We start from the raw sequence: 18,528 nt of genomic DNA on the forward strand, positions 1-18,528 counted from the left end.
ACCCAAGCTCTTTGGAGAAGCCTGGTGTGATGCTGTTATTGGGGTTTCCCTGCTGAAAACAGGGCCTTGGGCCTCCCTTACCCAAGCCCTGTTCTGTGTTTGCAGGGCCTCAGCGCTGGGCAGCCATGGCGAAGCCTCAGAGCAAGGATTCCGGGCTGAAGGAGAAGTTCAGGAACCTCCTGGGGCTGGGAACATCCCGGGGAAGCTCCAAGTCTTCGGAGGGCAAGCAGACAGAGTTCATCATCACTGCAGAAATACTCAAGGTGTGAGAACTGAGTGGAGTGAAGGTGGGGATGGTGCCTGGGGTGCCTCAGCTGAGGGGATCCCGCTCCTTTCCCGTTTTTTTGGCACTCAGTTCCTCTCCATCATTCCCTCTCCTGATTCTCTAGTGAACTGGATGTAGAGCTCACCTACTTTGCAGCTCCAGCATTTGAGTTATTCCCTCTTTGAATGCTTTGGAGATATTTGTTGTGTTGGGTTACAGGCTATTTCCCTGACCCCTCAATTTTTTATGGTCTGAGCTTGATGAAGTTTCTGTGGTGGCAGTTTCCACAAGCTGGGAACTGTTTCTGTTTTATGGAAACCTTACAGTGCTGTGGAAATGAAAAATAAAATAATTGATTCCAGTAATTGGTACCACAAGTCTTTAAGCAGAATAGTTGGCACACGAGGAGGAAAATGCAAAAAAAAAGGGAGAAGGAGACCAGAATTCCTTCTCCCCTTGGAGAAATGGAAAAGTGTTTCTGGTAAGATAAACTGTTAGCTTATTTCTCCATTTCTTTCCAGGAACTGAGCATAGAGTGTGGATTGAGTAACAGGATACGAGCAATCAGTCAAATCTGTGAAGTGGCAAAAACCAAAAAAATTGAAGAGGTGAGTTCCAAAGTGTTCAGTGAGTATTGGAAGGATGGAAATTTAAACAGCAGCTCTCAGACTATCATAAGGGACTCCTGTTGTTTAGAAAGCTTTTTAGAATGGGTGATCCCAGAGGCTGCTTTGTGCTGTAAAAGGGAGTTAGTCTGCCCAACCTTCCTCTGCAGCAGAGGGGATGGAGCTGTTGGGCTTCCTGCACCGTCCTGGAAGGAGAATGCTGGGGATGTTCAGGACAGCTCATGGGAGGTGATATTTAGAGAGGTTTCCTTATCTCCTGGCTTGTTAATAAACATCCCCCAATTGGTTTGAACTCATCTTGTAGCTGGGTGAAGGCTTCTGCACCAATATTCCCACTTTCAGTGAGTGTGGAATGAGGAATTGCAGTTCCTGGGGTGTAGGGCTGGATTTGGGGTCTCCTGGGGCTGGTCTGAGCGTGTGACCAGGTGGGTGAGTGTCCCTCAGAGCAGAGAACCCCGCACGTGGAGCCCCTGGATCTTAGTCAGAATTGCCATCACTCATTGTGCCCTGCTGGCTGGAGCTCCTGGAGGAGCTGAGCTCCCCTGCCTCATGCTTTTGCCGTGGTTTTGGTGTTTGTTGTGCCCCCAGCACGCCGTGGAGGCCGTGTGGAAGGTGGTGGCTGACATGCTGCAGCCGGAGCGTCCCGCCGAGGCCAGGCACGCCGTGCTCCACCTGCTCAAGTCCATCGTCCAGGGACAGGTGACAGCCACCCCACGGGGCAGGGGACACTGACCTGAACTGGGCTTTGTGCAGGGGAGAATGGGAAAAGCACCAGGGAGGCCTTCTCTGCAAATGTTCATATTTGTCGTTTTGGTTGTGTCTCATAAATGAGAAGAGGAAGCGTTTTAGTTTTAAGTCTTGGTTTGACCTCGTAGCAAAACTTTTCATACAGCTCATAGAAAGCTGTTCTGGTTTGGGGTAATGCTCTTGAGAAAGAGGAAATACTTTGGGTTAAGTTCAGCACAATTCAGCAGATTTTATGTGGTCTTTCTAGTCCCAGTTTGCAGCTGGTTTTGATGTTTCAGGTATGCAAGGGGTTCTGTGTGAGACACTTCTAGCCTGGCCAAGTTCAGCACACAAGGAATTCTTCAGATTTCCCAACGTGTTGCACAAACGTGGGGCTGAATCAGCCCAAAGCTGTCGTCAGTGTTGTGAGAAAGCAGGGGGGGATGCTTATTAAGGGAGTAGGCATTGATTCACCAAAAAGCTGATTTAAAGCATGAAGATTACTGAGGTATACCTTGCTAATGACCAGGCCTTAACCCCTTCCCTTTTTTCATTTCCAGGGTGAGAGGCTGGGCATCCTCAGAGCCCACTTTTTTAAGGTTATTAAGGATTATCCCTCCAATGAAGACGTGCACGAGCGGCTGGAAGTGTTCAAGGCTCTGACGGAGAACGGGCGCTACATCACCTACTTGGAGGAGGAGCTGGGTGAGCATTGGCCCCTCTTCAGTCTGGGGGCAAGAAATCCAGGCAGAGACACCCAGTGATGACAGAAAAAGGTAGTGGTGTCATTCCTGGGTAGAAGGTAACAGGATTTTTTCCCTTTTGTAGCTGATTTTGTGCTGCAGTGGATGGATGTTGGGCTGACTTCTGAGTTCCTCCTGGTTCTGGTGAACCTGGTGAAATTCAATAGCTGCTACCTGGAAGACTACGTAGCTGACATGGTCCAGTAAGTTGGGTTTTTTAACTCCTACCTGCTTATTCCTGGTAAATTACAGAGAAAGTTACCGATCAATACACAGACAGCTGGGATATTTTTGTCCCCATCTGGATCTGTTTCATCCTAGGTGATTTCTGACAAATATTTGATTTTCAGTTCTTGTGGTGTTCAGGTCTGTTTCAGTTTAACTAAATGTGCTTCTCCCGTTCCCATTCCATGGGGTGGGCCTGTTTGCATTGCTTAGTCTCACAAGGGTCTGTGCTGTTGCATTACCTGAGCTGCATTTAAGTCTCCCTTTGACTTTATAAAAGAGATTGCAGAGCTGGGTGTCCCTTGGGCTGTCACCACCATTGCCCCAGGAAGGGCAGTGAGGAGTTAAATAACATGGCAATTAACCTGACTGCTCTGGCTCTTTGTAATTTGCCTAAAATCACGTGGAGCAAACAATTCTAATTAAATGTTCTTTCTTAACAGCAAGATCTGCCTCTTGTGCATTCAGACTTCATCATCTATGGACATAGAGGTCAGTGATCTGAGCTTCTCTTAGTACTGCAGAACTCTTTGAAGTTCTTTGTAACTTCTACAAACAAAATCAGATCATCAGACTCTGGGTTTATTCTCATCTTTCAAGAGAGCTGATGCAATATTGTGTTATTTGTAAGCCAGTAAATCTCATGCATCAATAATTTATTCCAAAGCAAACAGAGCATTAATTTGATAAATGAATTGACAGTGTTTTTTAAAAAGAAAAAAAACCAACAAAATATATTCATCCCTTTTGATTTCCAGATTATTTCCTGGGTGTGCCAGGTGTGGATTTGACCTGGCTGATTGACTTTTGTCTTTCCCAAAGATTTCCTTGCAAGTCCTGGATGCAGTTGTCTGCTACAACTGCCTGCCCTCGGAGAACCTGCCCGTGTTCATCATCACCCTGTGCCGCACCATCAACGTGAAGGAGCTCTGTGAGCCCTGCTGGAAGGTCAGGAACCCTGCTTGCTTTCAGGAATTCACCCCTGGATGAGGTGCCAGACTGACCTGGGCACATCTGCCACCAGTTTCAGCTTGGTTTGAAGAGTAATTAAAATTAAAACTTGCTGAAGTACTGAGGGATCAGCTTCTCATTAGTGCAAGTCGTGTTATGGCCATGGGATTCTCCTCTGGTTTCAGCTGCTGTGACAGCTCCTGTCCTGCCCTGGGAAAGGCAGGACACCTTTACTGAGAAGCATGGCCGTTTAATCCATGTTTAGGCACTGAGTGTTGGAACAGCTGGGGATTGAGGTGTTCTCTCTGCATTGCAGCTCATGCGCAACCTCCTGGGGACCCACCTGGGACACAGTGCCATCTACAACATGTGCAGGATCATGGAAGACAGGTAAGGGAGCAGCATCCAGGAATCCAGGGAACTCGGGAAGGGCCTGGTGAGATGGATGGAGAGTCACCAACCTCAGCAGGACAAGCTGAAGGTTCTGGTGCTTAGGAATAATTTCCCTTTCTAGTTATGCTGCTGAAGTGCTCATTTAGGGCATTTCTGAATTTAATTTCCCTCTGTTTAAAGTTGTGGTGAATGATTTGCTGCTTTTCATGTTTGTCCATTGCTGTGCAAGGCCCTGATGTGTAACAGCTGGGAATTCCTGTTGGGACAGTGCATATTCCTATTGACTTTGTATGCTGAAATAATTGTGGCATCTTCCCTCCCCCCTGTCCTTAGATCCTACATGGCAGATGCAGCCCTGCTGAGAGGAGCTGTGTTCTTTGTTGGGATGGCTCTGTGGGGGGCTCATCGCCTCAACTCCCTCAGGAACTCCCCCACTTCAGTGCTGCCTTCATTCCTCAAGGTAGGATGGGATGCTGGGGCAGCTTTTTGATTACTTGGAAAAGTTTAAACCAAAAACGTGGCCCCCTACACCAAAGAGATCTTTATGAGCCTGGAGGGGGGGAGGAAGAAATTGGGTGTGGGGTGAAGCAGTAAAACAAGTAAAACAAGAGGATTTGTGTCTGTAGCTGAGACCTTCTCCTTGCACATCTTTGGCCAGAAAAGCAAAGTCTGAGTCCTTCCTAGCAAATACCTACATTGTGGGTGCTTTACCTTAAAAAATAAAATACAAGCAACAACTTTCACTCTTCCCAGTGGGTGGTACAAGAAGTGAGGGAGGGTGTCTGCAGGGGAAGCCTCAGAGCTCTCAAAATTTCCTCATCTGAGTGCCTCAAGCAGGAATCACTGGCTTTAACCCCTTGTCTGCCTGCAGGATGGGGCTGTGTCTGCCATCTGAGGCACAGCTGCTCGCAGGAGAGCAGAACTGCTTTGAGAAGGTGGTTCTGTGCTCTGTGTGCAGGGACCCAAATGGATTTATCTCAGGCCTCCAGGCTGATTCCCTAATTAACAAGGCTTGTTGCATTTGGGTGCAGGGAGTTTGAGGGCTCTGCTCCCCCCCTGCTCACTGATGAAGGGCTTTGCTTGCAGGCCATGACCTGTCCCAACGCCGTCGTGTCCTACGAGATCGTTCTGTCCATCACGCGCCTGATCAAGAAGTATGGCAAGGGACTGCAGGCTGTCACCTGGGACATCCTCCTGGACATCATGGAGAGGCTGCTGCAGCAGCTGCAGGTGCGTGCTGGGCTGGCCTGGGTGTGCTTTCAGTCCCAGGGCTGTGCCATAAATCCCTCTGCACATTGATCTGTTTGTGCACTGGGGGGAAATGGGAGCTGAGAAAGGCTTAGCCCAGTTCTCACTGCTGTGGTTCTCTGAGTTTTCTGTTTGTGTTTAAAATTAGCACTTTTTGGCAAGGTGGAACTCTCCCAGGAATGGGTTTGTCTCTTTTCAGGTTCTGGAGAGCCAAGAACTGAAGTCCATCGTACATGACCTTCTGACCACAGTAGAGGAGCTCTGTGACCAGAATGATTTTCATGGCTCTGAAGAGAGATTTTTTGAGCTGGTGGAAAGATGTGCTGATCAGAGACCAGTAAGGCTTTATTATTGTCCTCCTTCTGGGTTTGTTCTGTTACAGCTGAAGTTTGAGAGTCCTAAAATAGGAAATGGTCAGAAAACCCCAGCAAGGACTTCCATGAGCCTTATTCCATGGAGGGGGTTGGGGAAATGGATTTATTATGTTTACTTATGCAATAAAAACATTGCTTGGTCTTTCCATGAAGGAATCTTCTGTGTTAAACCTGATAACATACAGAGCTCAGTCCATCCACCCTGCCAAAGATGGCTGGATCCACAACCTGCAGCTCCTAATGGAGAGATTCTTCAGGTAGGAAATGATAACTTTGGGAACTTCTTACTTTAAGAAGCACTTTCAAGTGTTTCTTGCCACCTTGTCATGCTAGATGATTTTGTTTTCTGAAGTTCTAACGTTCTGAAGTTCTAAGTCAGTAAGTGGCTGCTGAGAAGTGTGGTAGTCCCAGGGCAGAGCACATGAAAGGAGTTATTTAACAGAAGAAAATCTTTCCACTGAGTTCTTTATGCTGCTTTTTTTCTCTTTCTCTTTCATTCCATTCAATACTATTCCAATTAGCTTAGGCAGTTGTGTTCCACTCCACAGCACTTTGTAGTTCTGACACCAAACAAGATTTTCCTGTTAAGCATTAGAGTTGCATATGGTTATCCAGTATTCCAGTTATCTGGTTTTGAATTGGTGCTCCCTAAGGGATTCTGTGCTCTGAAACATCAACCCAGAGCAATAACAAACTTGTGTCTCCTCTGTGAAATGCTGCCAAAGAGCAGCTCTTCCTCAGTGCCATGTGTTTGCTTTTAAATTCGCTCACCAGAGCACTTGTTCTTCTGACATGTGCTTCCTAGTTTGGATTGGAAATGGGAAAGTGCAATTACAGGTCTGCAGAAGGAGTAAAAGCTGACCTGGGATTTGAATGTCCAATTGTTCTTGAATCTGATTTCAGGTGTAGTGACATTAACTCAGGGCTCAGCTGATCTCTGACAGTTACTGCTCCAACTCTGAAAAAGTTTCTTATTTGCCTTCAGTTTTACTTTTCCCCACTCCCTAAATACCAACAACTCTTATTTTATTCATTTTGGATTTGCTTTTCCTGTTTTAGGAACGAGAGCCGCAGTGCTGTTAGGATTAAGGTCCTGGATGTGCTGTCCTTTGTGCTGAGCATCAACAGACAGTTCTATGAGGTGTGTTTGCCTGGGGGCCAGGTGAGGTCTCAGGTGGGGGGAAAGCCTTTGGTAGAACATTGTCCTGGGGGTTTCAGGTCCCCTCTGCCCATGGGGAAGGCACAGCCCTGGGCTCTCAATCCCACACAGAGCTGTTTCTTTGGGATGCTTGTGGAGGGATTTGCCATTATTTGTCCTTAGCTGGATACAGGAATGGGCAATTTGCAACGGGAGCTGCAGGGTTCTGAGGGCAGACCTGGTTGTGTCTTGGCTTCCCTGTTTTAAAGCTATTAAATCCATGTCTATGTTGTTTTGGAAGAATTGACAGTGAATGTGAGAGGTGCAAAGCTGATTTAAAAGCTTTGTAAAAGGATGGGGACTGGACATATTGAGCAGTGACTGGTCTTGGTGCTTGCAGTTTAATTGCTGTCCAAGATGGAAACTCTGTGAGAGAGAAGTTGGCGATATCCAGGGATATCTTGATCTCCTCAGGATGTGGATCTCACTTTAGGATCTCCTAAAGTGTCAGAGGGCAGGAAGGGGCAGAGGTGCTCCTTGGGTTCATTCAAGATTTATGAAAACATGAAGCTGTTGGAGTTTCCTCTCTCTCTCAAAGAACCAAGGCCTAGAAATCCCTGTCTGTTTGAGCCTCGGCTGTCAAATCATAGGACAGACAAAACCCAAAGCACTGAAAAGTTCAATAAAGTCACAAATGTCTGGAGGGATGGCAGACAGAAATAGCTGTGAGATGGAAGGGGAGGTGAAGGAATGAAGCAGTGGAGGAGCAAGCCTGCTACCAGAATAGCTGAGTTCTTTTGTTTGCAATTGTTTCTCTAACGTGCTGAACATCTGACAGCTTAGGAGGGTCTGTCCTCTTGCAGGAGGAGCTGATAAACCTGGTGGTGATCTCCCAGCTGGCTCACATCCCAGAGGACAAAGACCACCAGGTCCGAAAATTGGCCACTCAGCTGCTGGTGGACCTGGCTGAAGGCTGCAACACTCACCACTTCAACAGCCTGCTGGACATCATTGAGAAGGTGAATTCAACCTCCAGGGCTGGCAGCTTTCCCAGCAGGGGTGACTTCCTGAGGCTTCCCTCCCTTCCAGCATGGAAACAGAGAAAGGATGTGCTGCAGCTTTAAACCACGTGTTGCTTTGCTCTTTCAAAGGTGGCTGCACATTCTCTGTCATCTCCCTCTGAACTGGAAGAGAGGGACTTGCTGTCATATTCAGCTTCTCTGGAGGATGTCAAGACAGCAGTTCTTGGGCTCCTGATAATTCTTCAGGTAAATGCTGCAGAGCATTAAACACAGATTGTTCCTAATACTCTTCTGCAAGACTTTGCTTTTTAGATAACTCTTCTCCCACTCTAAATATTCTGGCTTTTAACTATTTAATATTTTAAGTATTGTTTTGGTCAGTGCTTTGATTTTGAGCACTCTGGGACTGTTTGCTGAGTGTTGTATTTTCTTAACTCCCACTGTACAACCCAGATGAGCACATTTTCCTGTGTGGAGGGAGAATGTGGCCATAAATTAGCAGAAAGGAGGAGCTGATAACCTTGAATAGATTTAATAGATCTGTTGTGTTTGGGCAGCATGTCCCAGGCTGTGCTGAAGAGCAGACTGTTCTCTGGAGCAGCTCTGGATCTTTGCAGAGGTTCCTTCCAGAGCCACCTGTTCACGTTGCAGTGAGGATGAAGTTTTTGCTGCATTTCTGCTGGAAGTGGCAGTGCAGCCCAGGGGTGTGACAGGGCTGTGTGTCTGTGTTCCTGTGCTGCAGACCAAGCTGTACAGTTTGCCCTCCAGCCACGCCACGCGCGTGTACGAGATGCTGATCCAGCACGTGCAGCGCCACTACAAGTTCTGCTACAGCCTGCCCGTGGCCAGCAGCATCAGGCTGCAGGTAGGAGCAGCCCCTGTGCCCCCAGAGCTGCACAACCCGCTGGGTTCCTGGGTAAAGGTGGGGACTGGGTGCTCCGGGGCTTGCAAGAAGTAGAATTAAATGTTTTTTGGCTCACACGGGTGTGTAAACGCGGTGCGATGTCAGCAGTGATGCCTCCTGCAGAACAAGCCGTGGCATCTCTTAAAAATCCTTCTGCACCTGGAAAAATATCATGTAGGGGTGGGAGAGTATTGCAGCGGCTGAGGTTTGAGTGACTCCAGTGTGTTCCCTGTTGCAGGTGTTTGATTTCCTGCTGATGCTCCGAGCTGACTCCCTGCACCGCCTGGGCCTTGCCAACAAGGATGGAGCAGTGAGGTTCAGCCCCTACTGCCTCTGTGATTTTGTGTAGGTTTCTCATTGTGTCAGGCAAAAGAATCACAGAGTGGTTTGGGTTGGAAGGGATCCTAGAGCTCATCCAGTGCCTCCCCTGCCATGGGCAGGGACACCTTCCCCTGTCCCAGGCTGCTCCCAACCCCACCCAACCTGGCCTTGGACATTTCTTAATTTATTTTTTATTTTTAAAAAGCTGTTTTCCAAACTAAATTGTGTTTCCAGACTAAATTGTGTGCTGGGCTCAATGTTCCATCAGTAACAGTCTGCAATTTTTCTAAATCTTCCACATCCAAGACCATTTACAGACTAGGATTGTCTGAACCAGTGAGGCATTGGTGAACTGTTCTTACAAATCACTTACCTGCAGAGCTCTCAATCTCAGACATGAAATTTAAGTTCCTGCTCACAAAACTTCCCCCAAAAATGTGCAATTTTTTGCCTCAGACCAGTTCCACACTGAATTTGATTCAATGATTTGTACAAATCTGGCTAGTTTTAATTTTATGGCTTGTCTAAAGTTGTGTAACACACCCCAAAAGCTATCTTTCTAAATTAGATAGAAAAATCCTTCATTGATCAAATTGGCTGATTGCAGTGTGTCTGCTGAACAATCCTGTGCTTTTTAAAATTGAAAGTGCAGATTACATTGTTCAGTCTTTAACCTGGCTCCCAAACAGGGTGGTGCTGTAGGTCACACAAATAAGCTGTAAAAATGTCATGTATTTTTCTGTATTTTTCTCCTTTTCTGTGCTGCAGGGAGGCAGAGAAAAGGGCTTCTGAGAAAAAGCCCCCTGGCACCCTGTCCCCACCTTCAGGCAGCCCCAGTGTGCCTTCCCAGGGTGGCACCGTCCGGGTGGGACACCTGCCCTACTCCATGGTCTTTGGGGTCCTCCTGCAGTGTTTGAAGCAGGTATGTCCCCTCCTGGCATTCTTCTGTCCCCTCCTGGCATCTTTGTGTTCTCCTGGCATCTTTGTGTTCTCCTGGCATCCTTGTGTCCACTCCTGGCATCCTTGTGTCCACTCCTGGCGTCTTTCTGTCCCCTCCTGGCACCAGCTGCCTGTCAAATTCCAGCCCAGAGATCTTAAATTAAATAAATCCTGAAAAGCAATTTCTGCTCCTCCTGCTCAAAATCTGGGTGTGATTGTGCAGCTTCACAGCCACCAGTGGGAGCAGCAGTGCAGCTCTTCAGAAAATGAGCACAGCTTTCACTGCACTGCTTCAGAGCAGGCAAGGGCAAAAGCTGAGCTTGTTAAACAAGATCCAAGAGGCCATCCTGCTTCTGAAAGGGCATTTGGAAATAAAATCTCTCCCAGTGTGAGTTTGTGAGGTGTTTTGAAGATTTGTGAATGTTTCATCAGCAATAAACTGTAAGTAGGAATTGTTCCTGAGGGTGGCATTGGACACAGTTCTGTGCTGAGGGCTTGGCTTGCTCTGGGAGTTAATTGGTGCTGGTGCTTTGGAGAATTGGATTCTGGCTGTCAGATCTCAATATAATTCCTCTTCCAGTTTGTGGTGCCAATATTGCACCTCGAGCTGGGTGACAGACAGGGAGAAACTTGTGACTTCTTTTTCTGTATCAACCACGACAAGACCTACATCTGCCTAGGAAATGACACATTGTCTGCAGTTTGATTGATCTTCCAAACTCAAGTGAAATCATGCAAAAATTTTCAAGCTTAACATTTTCTGTCTTTGCAGGAGACAGACTGGAAGGTGCTGAAGTTGGTTCTCAACAAATTACCCGAGTCCCTCCGCTATAAAGTGCTATTTTTAACTTCTCCTTGCAACATAGACCAGCTGGCCTCTGCACTGAGCTACATGGTAATGCACTGAGGCACAGTCCCCAGCTCCTTGGTTTGCTTGGGAATTGCTTGGAGGGGATTTTTGAGTGGCTTTTTTTGTCTTCAGACTAATATTTTAAAGATTAGCAGGCTGGTTGTCAATCCTCACTCACCCTCTCGTTTATGAGGGTTGTTCTAGGTGCAGAATAGGTAATAATTGTGTGTTTTAATGGATGTATATGGATATATGTATACACAGGTCTTGGGGAGCTGTGGGCAGTGCCTTCTGCTGCCTTTCAGAGGGTGTTTTAGTGAGAGGTGCCCTGACTGGCTGTGTGATTTGTCAGCTCACAGACAAGAAGACCACGGACAGGCTGCACGGGACCCCCGAAGGCTTTTCCCGCACGGATCTGCACCTGGCTGTGGTCCCCGTGCTGACAGCACTGATATCTTACCACAACTACCTGGACAAAGCCAAGCAGGTGTGGGGACACGGGAGGCTGCAGGGAGGGCAGAGCCCGTACAGCATGGTTTAGCCTGGGAGCTGGTTAGGAGACAGGAGTGCAAGGTAACGCTGCCCTTTGCTGTTGGTGAAAAAACACTTTGGTGACTCCATGTAGGATTAACTGTGGGTTCACTCCTCACCTCTCCCCCCTCACAGGTCACTGAGTGATTCTACCCTCTTATAAACACAAAATTTCTGTTAAATCAGTAACTTTAAGTCTCAACTACCTACTTGATTTGAGTTCCCTGATAAGAGTTTGGCCTGGGGTATCTGCAGCATTATTTAAAGCTCAGTGTTAGCACGCAGCTGTGTCACCCAGCCTTGCAGCAGGGGTACCTTGCAGCAGGGGTACCTTCAGGGTGTTCTGGGGTGCTGCCAGGAGTCAGGGGGTGCTGTCAGGGTGTTCTTTGGTGTGCTGAGTGTTTCCCTGCTCTCCAGCGAGAGATCGTGTACTGCCTGGAGCACGGGCTCATCTACCGCTGTGCCAACCAGTGCGTGGTGGCACTGTCAGTCTGCAGCGTGGAGATGCCCGACATCATCATCAAGGCACTGCCCGTCCTCATTGTCAAACTCACCCACATTTCTGCTACGGCCAACATGGCAATCCCTCTGCTGGAATTTCTGTCAAGTAAGTCGTGATGTTCTTCCTTTCGGTTTCTGTAGTTGTGGGTTTTGTGTGGAATGGGGGGGTTTGATGGTGTTGGTATATGGAATGGCCTGTGATGCCCTTGCTCAGGTTATAAATGTTGGATCACTTAATTTGTTACAAGTTTTCTGTATGAAGCTCTTGCACTGAAGAGAGAAACACACTCTGTGTCATGCAGCCATATGGAAATATGAGCTGCTTTCTTCTCCTTGCATGATGTGATTTTAACTTCCATGTCACTGATCATACAGAAAAAACCAAAAATCTAGAAATTGAACTGAGTTAGGATGTTGAAGGGTTGTGTTGAAGGGTGTGTTGAGGGCTCACCTGTGCTGGTTTTGCTGTTGGACTCTTGCAGCTCTGGCCAGGCTGCCTCACCTGTACCGGAACTTCGCGGCAGAGCAGTACGCCAGCGTCTTCGCCATCTCCCTGCCCTACACCAACCCCTCCAAGTAAGGCCACAGCAATGTGCTCCTCTCAGCTGTGAAACTCAGAGCTTGGAAAGCCTTGTCATGTAGTTTTTGGTTCAAGGTTATCCACAGGGTGTTGCTCATTCTGGTGTCACCAGGCTTTTCCTGAAGAAGGGATATTTCTGCCCTGTGAGGGTGGGCAGGCCCTGGCACAGGGTGCCCAGAGCAGCTGTGGCTGCCTGTGGGTCCCTGGAAATGTCCAAGGCCAGGCTGGACAGGGCTTGGAGCAACCTGGGATAGTGGAAGGTGGAACTGGATGATCTGTAAGATCCCTTCCCACCCAAACCATTCTGTACTTCCATTATACAATTCTAGGACATCATCACCTTGGACAAAAACCCGTTTTTCTTGAACAGAATTTTTGAGGATTTTTTTTTCCCTTTCCACTTGGAGTAGGTGAAGGAGCAGTTCAGTGTGCCAGGCTGAGCAGTGCACACTGAGCTGGGGTGTCTCTGCTGCTGCAGGTTTAACCAGTACATCGTTTGCCTGGCCCACCACGTCATCGCCATGTGGTTCATCCGCTGCCGCCTGCCCTTCCGCAAGGACTTTGTCCCCTACATCACCAAGGTAATGGCACTGCTCAGCCCAGCAGCACTCAGGGGACCTCATCAAAACTGAGCTGAGATCTTTGAAGGTTCTGTTTGAAGCCAGCAGAATTCTGGTTGTCCTGTCAGCATCTCTGTGAGCTTTCGTGCTTTGAGCTGCAGATTTTGAGCTGCAGATTTTGAGCTGCAGATTTTGAGTTGCAGATTTTGAACTGCAGATTTTGAGATGCAGATTTTGAGTTGCAGATTTTGAGCTGCAGATTTTGAGCTGCAGATTTTGAGCCGCACGTTGTTCATGTTGTCACCTCCTGTCCCCACGCAGGGCCTGCGCTCCAACGTGCTCCTGTCCTTCGATGACACCCCAGAGAAGGACAGCTTCAGGGCTCGCAGCACCAGCCTCAATGAGAGGCCAAAGAGGTAAATTCTCTTGGAGCCCAGCAGGGTTTGGTGTTCCCGCTCTGGTGCTCACGCCCTGCCCCGTGTGTCCCTGAGGGAGGCTGGGTACTGATCCCCATCTGGCAGTGCAGTAAGCAAGCAAAGTAAACCTCTTTAGGTCAAAGACAAATGGGGTTGGTGAGAGGCTGGGATCCAGCCAGGCTGGCAGCCTGGTGGGGCAGCTGAGGCAGCACTGCCTGTCCTGCAGGCCTGTGCAGCCCTTTTGGTGCTCACTTCTGAAAATCAACTCTTGTGTCAGGTTGGGGTGTGTCAGTGCAGTGTTACCAGAGATGAGAGAAGAGGGTGATACCAGAGATAACAGAATCCCATGTTCATGTCGATTGTGTGAGCTCCTTTTGATGATTGATCTGTAACGAGTCATTTTCAGATGATTGCCAGAGAAATGGTTGTGATCAACGACCTGGATAAATTAGAGAGTCAGTCCTGTGTTTTTCCATGGTGTTCCCAGCCAGGTCAGTGCACTGGCTGGCACACAGCTGCTTTCTGTCCAATCCCTTTTTTATTTTTTGAATTTTTGAAGCCATCATGACAGTTTTAAGCAAAGCCTTCAGAAGTCAGAGCTTTTCTTGCCAGCAATCATTCAAAGTAACATTTGCCAGGGGACAAAGATATTCCTTGGAAGGCATTCAGGGTTTCTCCAGTGTCCTTTTACCTGCAGGGATTACCTAAACTGGTTCACTTAACTTGCTTCAGTGTTGTGAGCAGTGAGCACATGGTGGCATCTGAGCCCTGGGGAAAGTGCCTCTACTTCAGCTGCAAGGCTGCAGCAGAGTCTTGCAATGCAGAAACACCATCCCTGCCCTACTGCTGCAGCTGTGAGCCTTGTGTTGTGTTTCATCTCTCCCATCTCCTCCTCTTTCATCCAGAAACTTGGAAGAGAAGGCTTTTGACACTCATCTCTCCAATTAGAATTCCAACTAATCTTTTTTTTTTTTTCTTTTTTCCCCCTTAAAAAACCTGTTAAATTCTACCAGGTTGGAATACTACTGTCTCTAAAGGCTTTTGCTGGATCACTTTCCACAGAGATCTCTGCTGAGGAGCGTGGCTGTACTCAGGCAGTGCCCAAAGCACTGGAATAGCAGGATGCCACTGCCTCTGGCTGAGCATGGATTCTGGCCAGGGCACAGAGGAAGGGCCTGGAGCAGATTCCAGTTTCCTTCCTGAGCAGTTTCTGGGCTTGGTTTTCAGTCCTGAAGCCCAAAGAAGGTTTCCCTGCCATAGCTGAGGTGCTGGGTGTTCCAAGGGATAACGATCCCAGCAGTTCCCAGGGCTGCTGGGTGTGCTGATGTTGGTGTAGGGGATGATCCCTGAGCACGAGCCTGGGCTCTCTGCAGCAGCTGTGGCCAAAAGTGATCTGGGAGAGGTTGCTGGGAGAAGGACAAAGAAATTCTGATCCCTGCAGGTGGCAATCTGAGATGTAAGAGCTCACTGAGATGAGGATGGCAGACAGATTGTGTTTAGAAAGAGCCAGAAGGGTTAAATTAGTGCCTGCATTTTATCCCTGGGGATGGGAGCTGCTGGACCAACTGTTCTGCCCAAATTAGCCCGAGCCTGGCGTGCATCTCGGTGGCTAATTAAAGAGCCTCTTGGATCTTAATTGGATCTTAATTGCTGTCATCTCCCACGTGTTCCTGGCACTTGCCAGTGTGCACAGTAATTTCCTTTCTGTGCCAGCCCAGGGCCCAGGGGGTTCCCTGGAGCCCGGGCTGAGGCACAGGAGCATCCCCAGGGCTGTTTGTGGGCTCTGCAGTGTGGCAGGGTCTGGAACAGGGGCTCAGTGTCCCCAGGGCCTAGAGCTGGCTAAGGGACACCTCTGGGAGGCCCTGGGTGTGTTGTGACTTGGGGGAGAGCTCAGCTTTGGGCCAGGCTTAGTGAGGACAGAGATGGATGTCATGGTCCCTGTCTCTTATTAAAATCTGCTGCGACCTAGTGCAGGTAAAGCATTTTAGGATCTGTGGAAGCCCTCAGGTGTTGAGCCATGGTGAGTTGGGGCAACACAAGAGGGGGTTGAAGTGCACAAAACTCCTCAGCCTTGAGGAATTTGTGCCAGGGAGCCCTCAGGTGCCCTTGCCTTTTCTGAACAGCCCAGTATTCCAACTCTCATTTCAACCAGTTTTTTTCTTTTAACTTGTACTAATTTCATTTGTTTTGTAGCACATTTAAAATCTTGTTTTCAAAATGTGGTTTGTCTTTTTAAAGCTTTCAGCTCTGCTTGTTTGTATGTTTTAATTTTTGTTTCCCTTTTTTTTTTTTTTTTGGCATTTTTTTTTATTTTCCATCACCCTCCGGGATCCCCCAATATTGACCCTGTGACTGTGACCTTTCAACCTACATCCCTACAATGGTTTCCTCCCTTCTGTGACCTCTTTTGGGGCTTGGTGCTTCTCCACATAGTAGTTTAAGACTAGCCAAAAATGCAAAGCAAGGCTTGAATAACTCTCCTCCAGTGAAAGAGCTGAAAGAACCCTCTGCAGTTGATGCCTTCCGATCCCGCAGCATCAGTGTGTCTGAACATGTGGTCCGCAGGTAGAGGCACTTTGGATGGGGACAATCCAAGAGCAGCTGGGCCCTTGGAGGTTTTGCTGCCAGGGTGGGTGGAAGCAGGGTGGATTTGCATGTGGGATGCTTGCATGACTTGGTTATCCCATCAAAAACCGGCCTCGGGCACAGGCGAGGGTTTTGGGAAAGCATCCCCAGGCTTCCCAAGGCCACGTCACACCCTGGGTGTCTGTGCTCACCTGGCCACGTTCTCTGGTGCTTTAGCAGTCAAAGATTCTGTTTTCAAAGTAAAGGTGGTGAAGGGGAAAAAAAAACCCAAACAAACCCACACACAGAAAAAGGAAAAAGGTTGCATTCTGCACAAGTGAGAATCCTGGGTACAGCTCACTAAAACTTGAGCCTCTCAAGCAGGGGTTTGATTCAGGAGAGGCTCTGGAAGCTCTGCAGAGTCATAGAGAGCCCTCCTTCCAGTCTAGTTCTGGCCTCAGTTTAGGATTTGTTCTTCTGAAGGAGCTGGTGAAGTGTCCTGGTCTCAAGAATGATGCCATGAAAAACCTGGATTTGTCTTTCCAGAGAGCAGTGAGGGCTGTGCTCAGCCCATATGAATTGTTGCTTTCACAGCTAAGGAAAACAAGATTTGATTTCAGAGATTGATTTGATTGACTGACAGGTTTTGATGGCAAGCATTGATCTGCTCCAATGAAAGATGTGAAATAATTGATGCCAGTTTTTAAAACATATTTCTGGATCACTTCCCTTGAGTGTTAAACTGCTGAACCTGAAGATTTGTACCTTAACCTGTAGGATTGCTGTCAGTGAAACTTGATTTGGTTTATTTTTTTTTTTTTTTTTGGCTCTATGTAGTGTTTGGGGGAGAGAGGCTGAAGTGACTGAATTGCAATTCTAGTTCTGACACTTCATGTTATGGGAAAAATCCTTCCCTGGGAGGGTGAGGAGGCCCTGGCACAGGTGCCCAGAGCAGCTGGGGCTGCCCCTGGATCCCTGGCAGTGCCCAAGGCCAGGCTGGACAGGGCTTGGAGCAGCCTGGGACAGTGAAGGTGTCCCTGCCATGGCAGGGATGGCACTGCATGGGCTTTGAGGTCCCTTCCAACCCAAACCATTGCAGGATTCTCTGATTCCCCCATTAATCATGAGATTATTTTCTTCTCTTGCTTTTCCATGTAAAGGGTAGCAACAGAAAGTTCAGATAATTGCCCTTAATGAAGCCAAAGAAGTTGCCACATGATAAAAAGCTGTGCCTCAGCTTAGTTTGTATTACAGTGACATGAGAAATTGTCTTTATAAAGTATTGCTGTCCAGCCTAAAACAGAAATGGTTTTAAACTGCTTTGCTGATTGGGCTGATTTGAAGGCAGACCTTCTCTCTAATCTTGTGCCAGTTTCCTGTTCAGAGTGCAATGTTTTTTCCTATTTCAAGTTAAATTAGGTTTTACGTAGCTATTGAATTTGGAGGGGAAAAAAACAATATACAGAAGAGATGCAACAGAGAAAACAGCAAAGCACAGGACTGTAAAGTGAAGTGTGGAGTGCCCCAGTTTCTGGCTCATGGGCAACCTGCTGCCTGGGAAGCTGGTGCTGGTCATGGGGTGCTTGCCCTCAGCATAGATTAGGAGCTCAAAGCTGCCACTCTCTCCTTGCTTGGTGCACTTGCCCATGGGCCACCAACGTCAGAGAGCGCTGGCACTGGGGTCTCTCAGAGAAAATCCCCTTGCTGCAAGGACAGCCTGGGAAGCACAGCACCAGGCTGACCCCAAAATCTGTTTCCCAAGGCCTGGGTGTGCTGGCTGGCACGTGCATGCACAGCAGGGGCTGCATCCCATCACCTGTGGGCACGGGGACGTGGTGCCATCTCATCGGGCACCTGGGGCCTTTCTCTTCCAGCCGCATCCAAACCTCCATCACCAGCTCCAGCCTGGGCTCTGCAGATGAAAACTCCATGGCTCAGGCTGATGACAACTTGAAAAACCTGCACCTGGAGCTGACAGAGACGTGCCTGGACATGATGGCTCGATACGTCTTCTCCAACTTCACCGCTGTGCCCAAGAGGTCAGTCAGGGACACACGGGTGGGACTCAGGTTCATTTTTCACTTCATTGGTGGGAAAATGTTGGGATTGTGGCAGGCTCAGGCTCTGAAGCCCTTCCTCACTGATAAAATCTTGGCTGAAAAGGAGGAGATGAGGGAAGACTGGAGATGGGAAGGCTGTGGTGAGGTCTCAGAGCCCCTGAAGGGGCTCCAGGAGAGCTGGAGAGGGACTGGGGACAAGGAGTAGAGGAACAGGACACAGGGAACGGCTTCCACTGCCAGAGGGCAGGAGTAGGTGGCATACTGAGAAGGATTTTTTTTCCTGTGAGGGTGGTGAGACCGTGGAATGGATTTCCCAGAGGATGCCCCATCCTTAGAAGTGTTCCAGGCCAGTTGAATGGAGCTTGGAGCAGCCTGGGATGGTGGAAAGTGTCCCTGCCATGGCAGGGGGTGGCACTGGACTTTAGGGTTCCTCCCAGCCCAGACCATTCTGTGGTTCTTTCACATCCACTGGAGCAGGGCTTTGCTCCCTGTCGCTGCAGGATAATCCCAACATGCTGCAGCATCTCATCCATCATCCTTATGGATAATGGGGATGTGGGCAGCAAAGAGGGGGGGCACAAGTGCTGTGC

The 18,528-nt window shown here is 48.4% G+C and overlaps 1 protein-coding gene across 6 annotated transcripts in view; it reads left to right on the top strand.

Annotated features, from left to right (window-relative positions):
• Positions 1 to 18,528, top strand: part of TSC2 (TSC complex subunit 2) — a 33,721-nt gene that overhangs the window by 1,594 nt on the left and 13,599 nt on the right. For 2 of the 6 annotated variants that reach the window (XM_054271047.1, XM_054271049.1), the window contains exons 2-27: positions 106 to 263; positions 787 to 873; positions 1,480 to 1,590; positions 2,178 to 2,322; positions 2,446 to 2,563; positions 3,029 to 3,077; positions 3,408 to 3,533; positions 3,853 to 3,926; positions 4,263 to 4,389; positions 5,016 to 5,159; positions 5,377 to 5,514; positions 5,705 to 5,808; positions 6,611 to 6,692; positions 7,553 to 7,708; positions 7,841 to 7,957; positions 8,454 to 8,576; positions 8,854 to 8,960; positions 9,705 to 9,858; positions 10,648 to 10,770; positions 11,078 to 11,212; positions 11,674 to 11,863; positions 12,240 to 12,333; positions 12,816 to 12,918; positions 13,219 to 13,313; positions 15,747 to 15,878; positions 17,753 to 17,917. In XM_054271047.1, the coding sequence (XP_054127022.1) occupies positions 126 to 263; positions 787 to 873; positions 1,480 to 1,590; positions 2,178 to 2,322; positions 2,446 to 2,563; positions 3,029 to 3,077; positions 3,408 to 3,533; positions 3,853 to 3,926; positions 4,263 to 4,389; positions 5,016 to 5,159; positions 5,377 to 5,514; positions 5,705 to 5,808; positions 6,611 to 6,692; positions 7,553 to 7,708; positions 7,841 to 7,957; positions 8,454 to 8,576; positions 8,854 to 8,960; positions 9,705 to 9,858; positions 10,648 to 10,770; positions 11,078 to 11,212; positions 11,674 to 11,863; positions 12,240 to 12,333; positions 12,816 to 12,918; positions 13,219 to 13,313; positions 15,747 to 15,878; positions 17,753 to 17,917 (3,137 nt within the window). In that variant the 5' untranslated portion in view covers positions 106 to 125. The remainder of the gene's footprint in view (positions 1 to 105; positions 264 to 786; positions 874 to 1,479; positions 1,591 to 2,177; positions 2,323 to 2,445; positions 2,564 to 3,028; positions 3,078 to 3,407; positions 3,534 to 3,852; positions 3,927 to 4,262; positions 4,390 to 5,015; positions 5,160 to 5,376; positions 5,515 to 5,704; positions 5,809 to 6,610; positions 6,693 to 7,552; positions 7,709 to 7,840; positions 7,958 to 8,453; positions 8,577 to 8,853; positions 8,961 to 9,704; positions 9,859 to 10,647; positions 10,771 to 11,077; positions 11,213 to 11,673; positions 11,864 to 12,239; positions 12,334 to 12,815; positions 12,919 to 13,218; positions 13,314 to 15,746; positions 15,879 to 17,752; positions 17,918 to 18,528) is intronic. The other 4 variants (XM_054271048.1, XM_054271050.1, XM_054271051.1 and 1 more) reach the window with 2 other exon arrangements.

This window comes from Melozone crissalis, unplaced genomic scaffold (assembly GCF_028551555.1).
Source record: "Melozone crissalis strain CALT ecotype California unplaced genomic scaffold, PUWL_Pcris_2 ptg000012l_1, whole genome shotgun sequence".
NCBI classification, from domain to species: domain Eukaryota; kingdom Metazoa; phylum Chordata; class Aves; order Passeriformes; family Passerellidae; genus Melozone; species Melozone crissalis.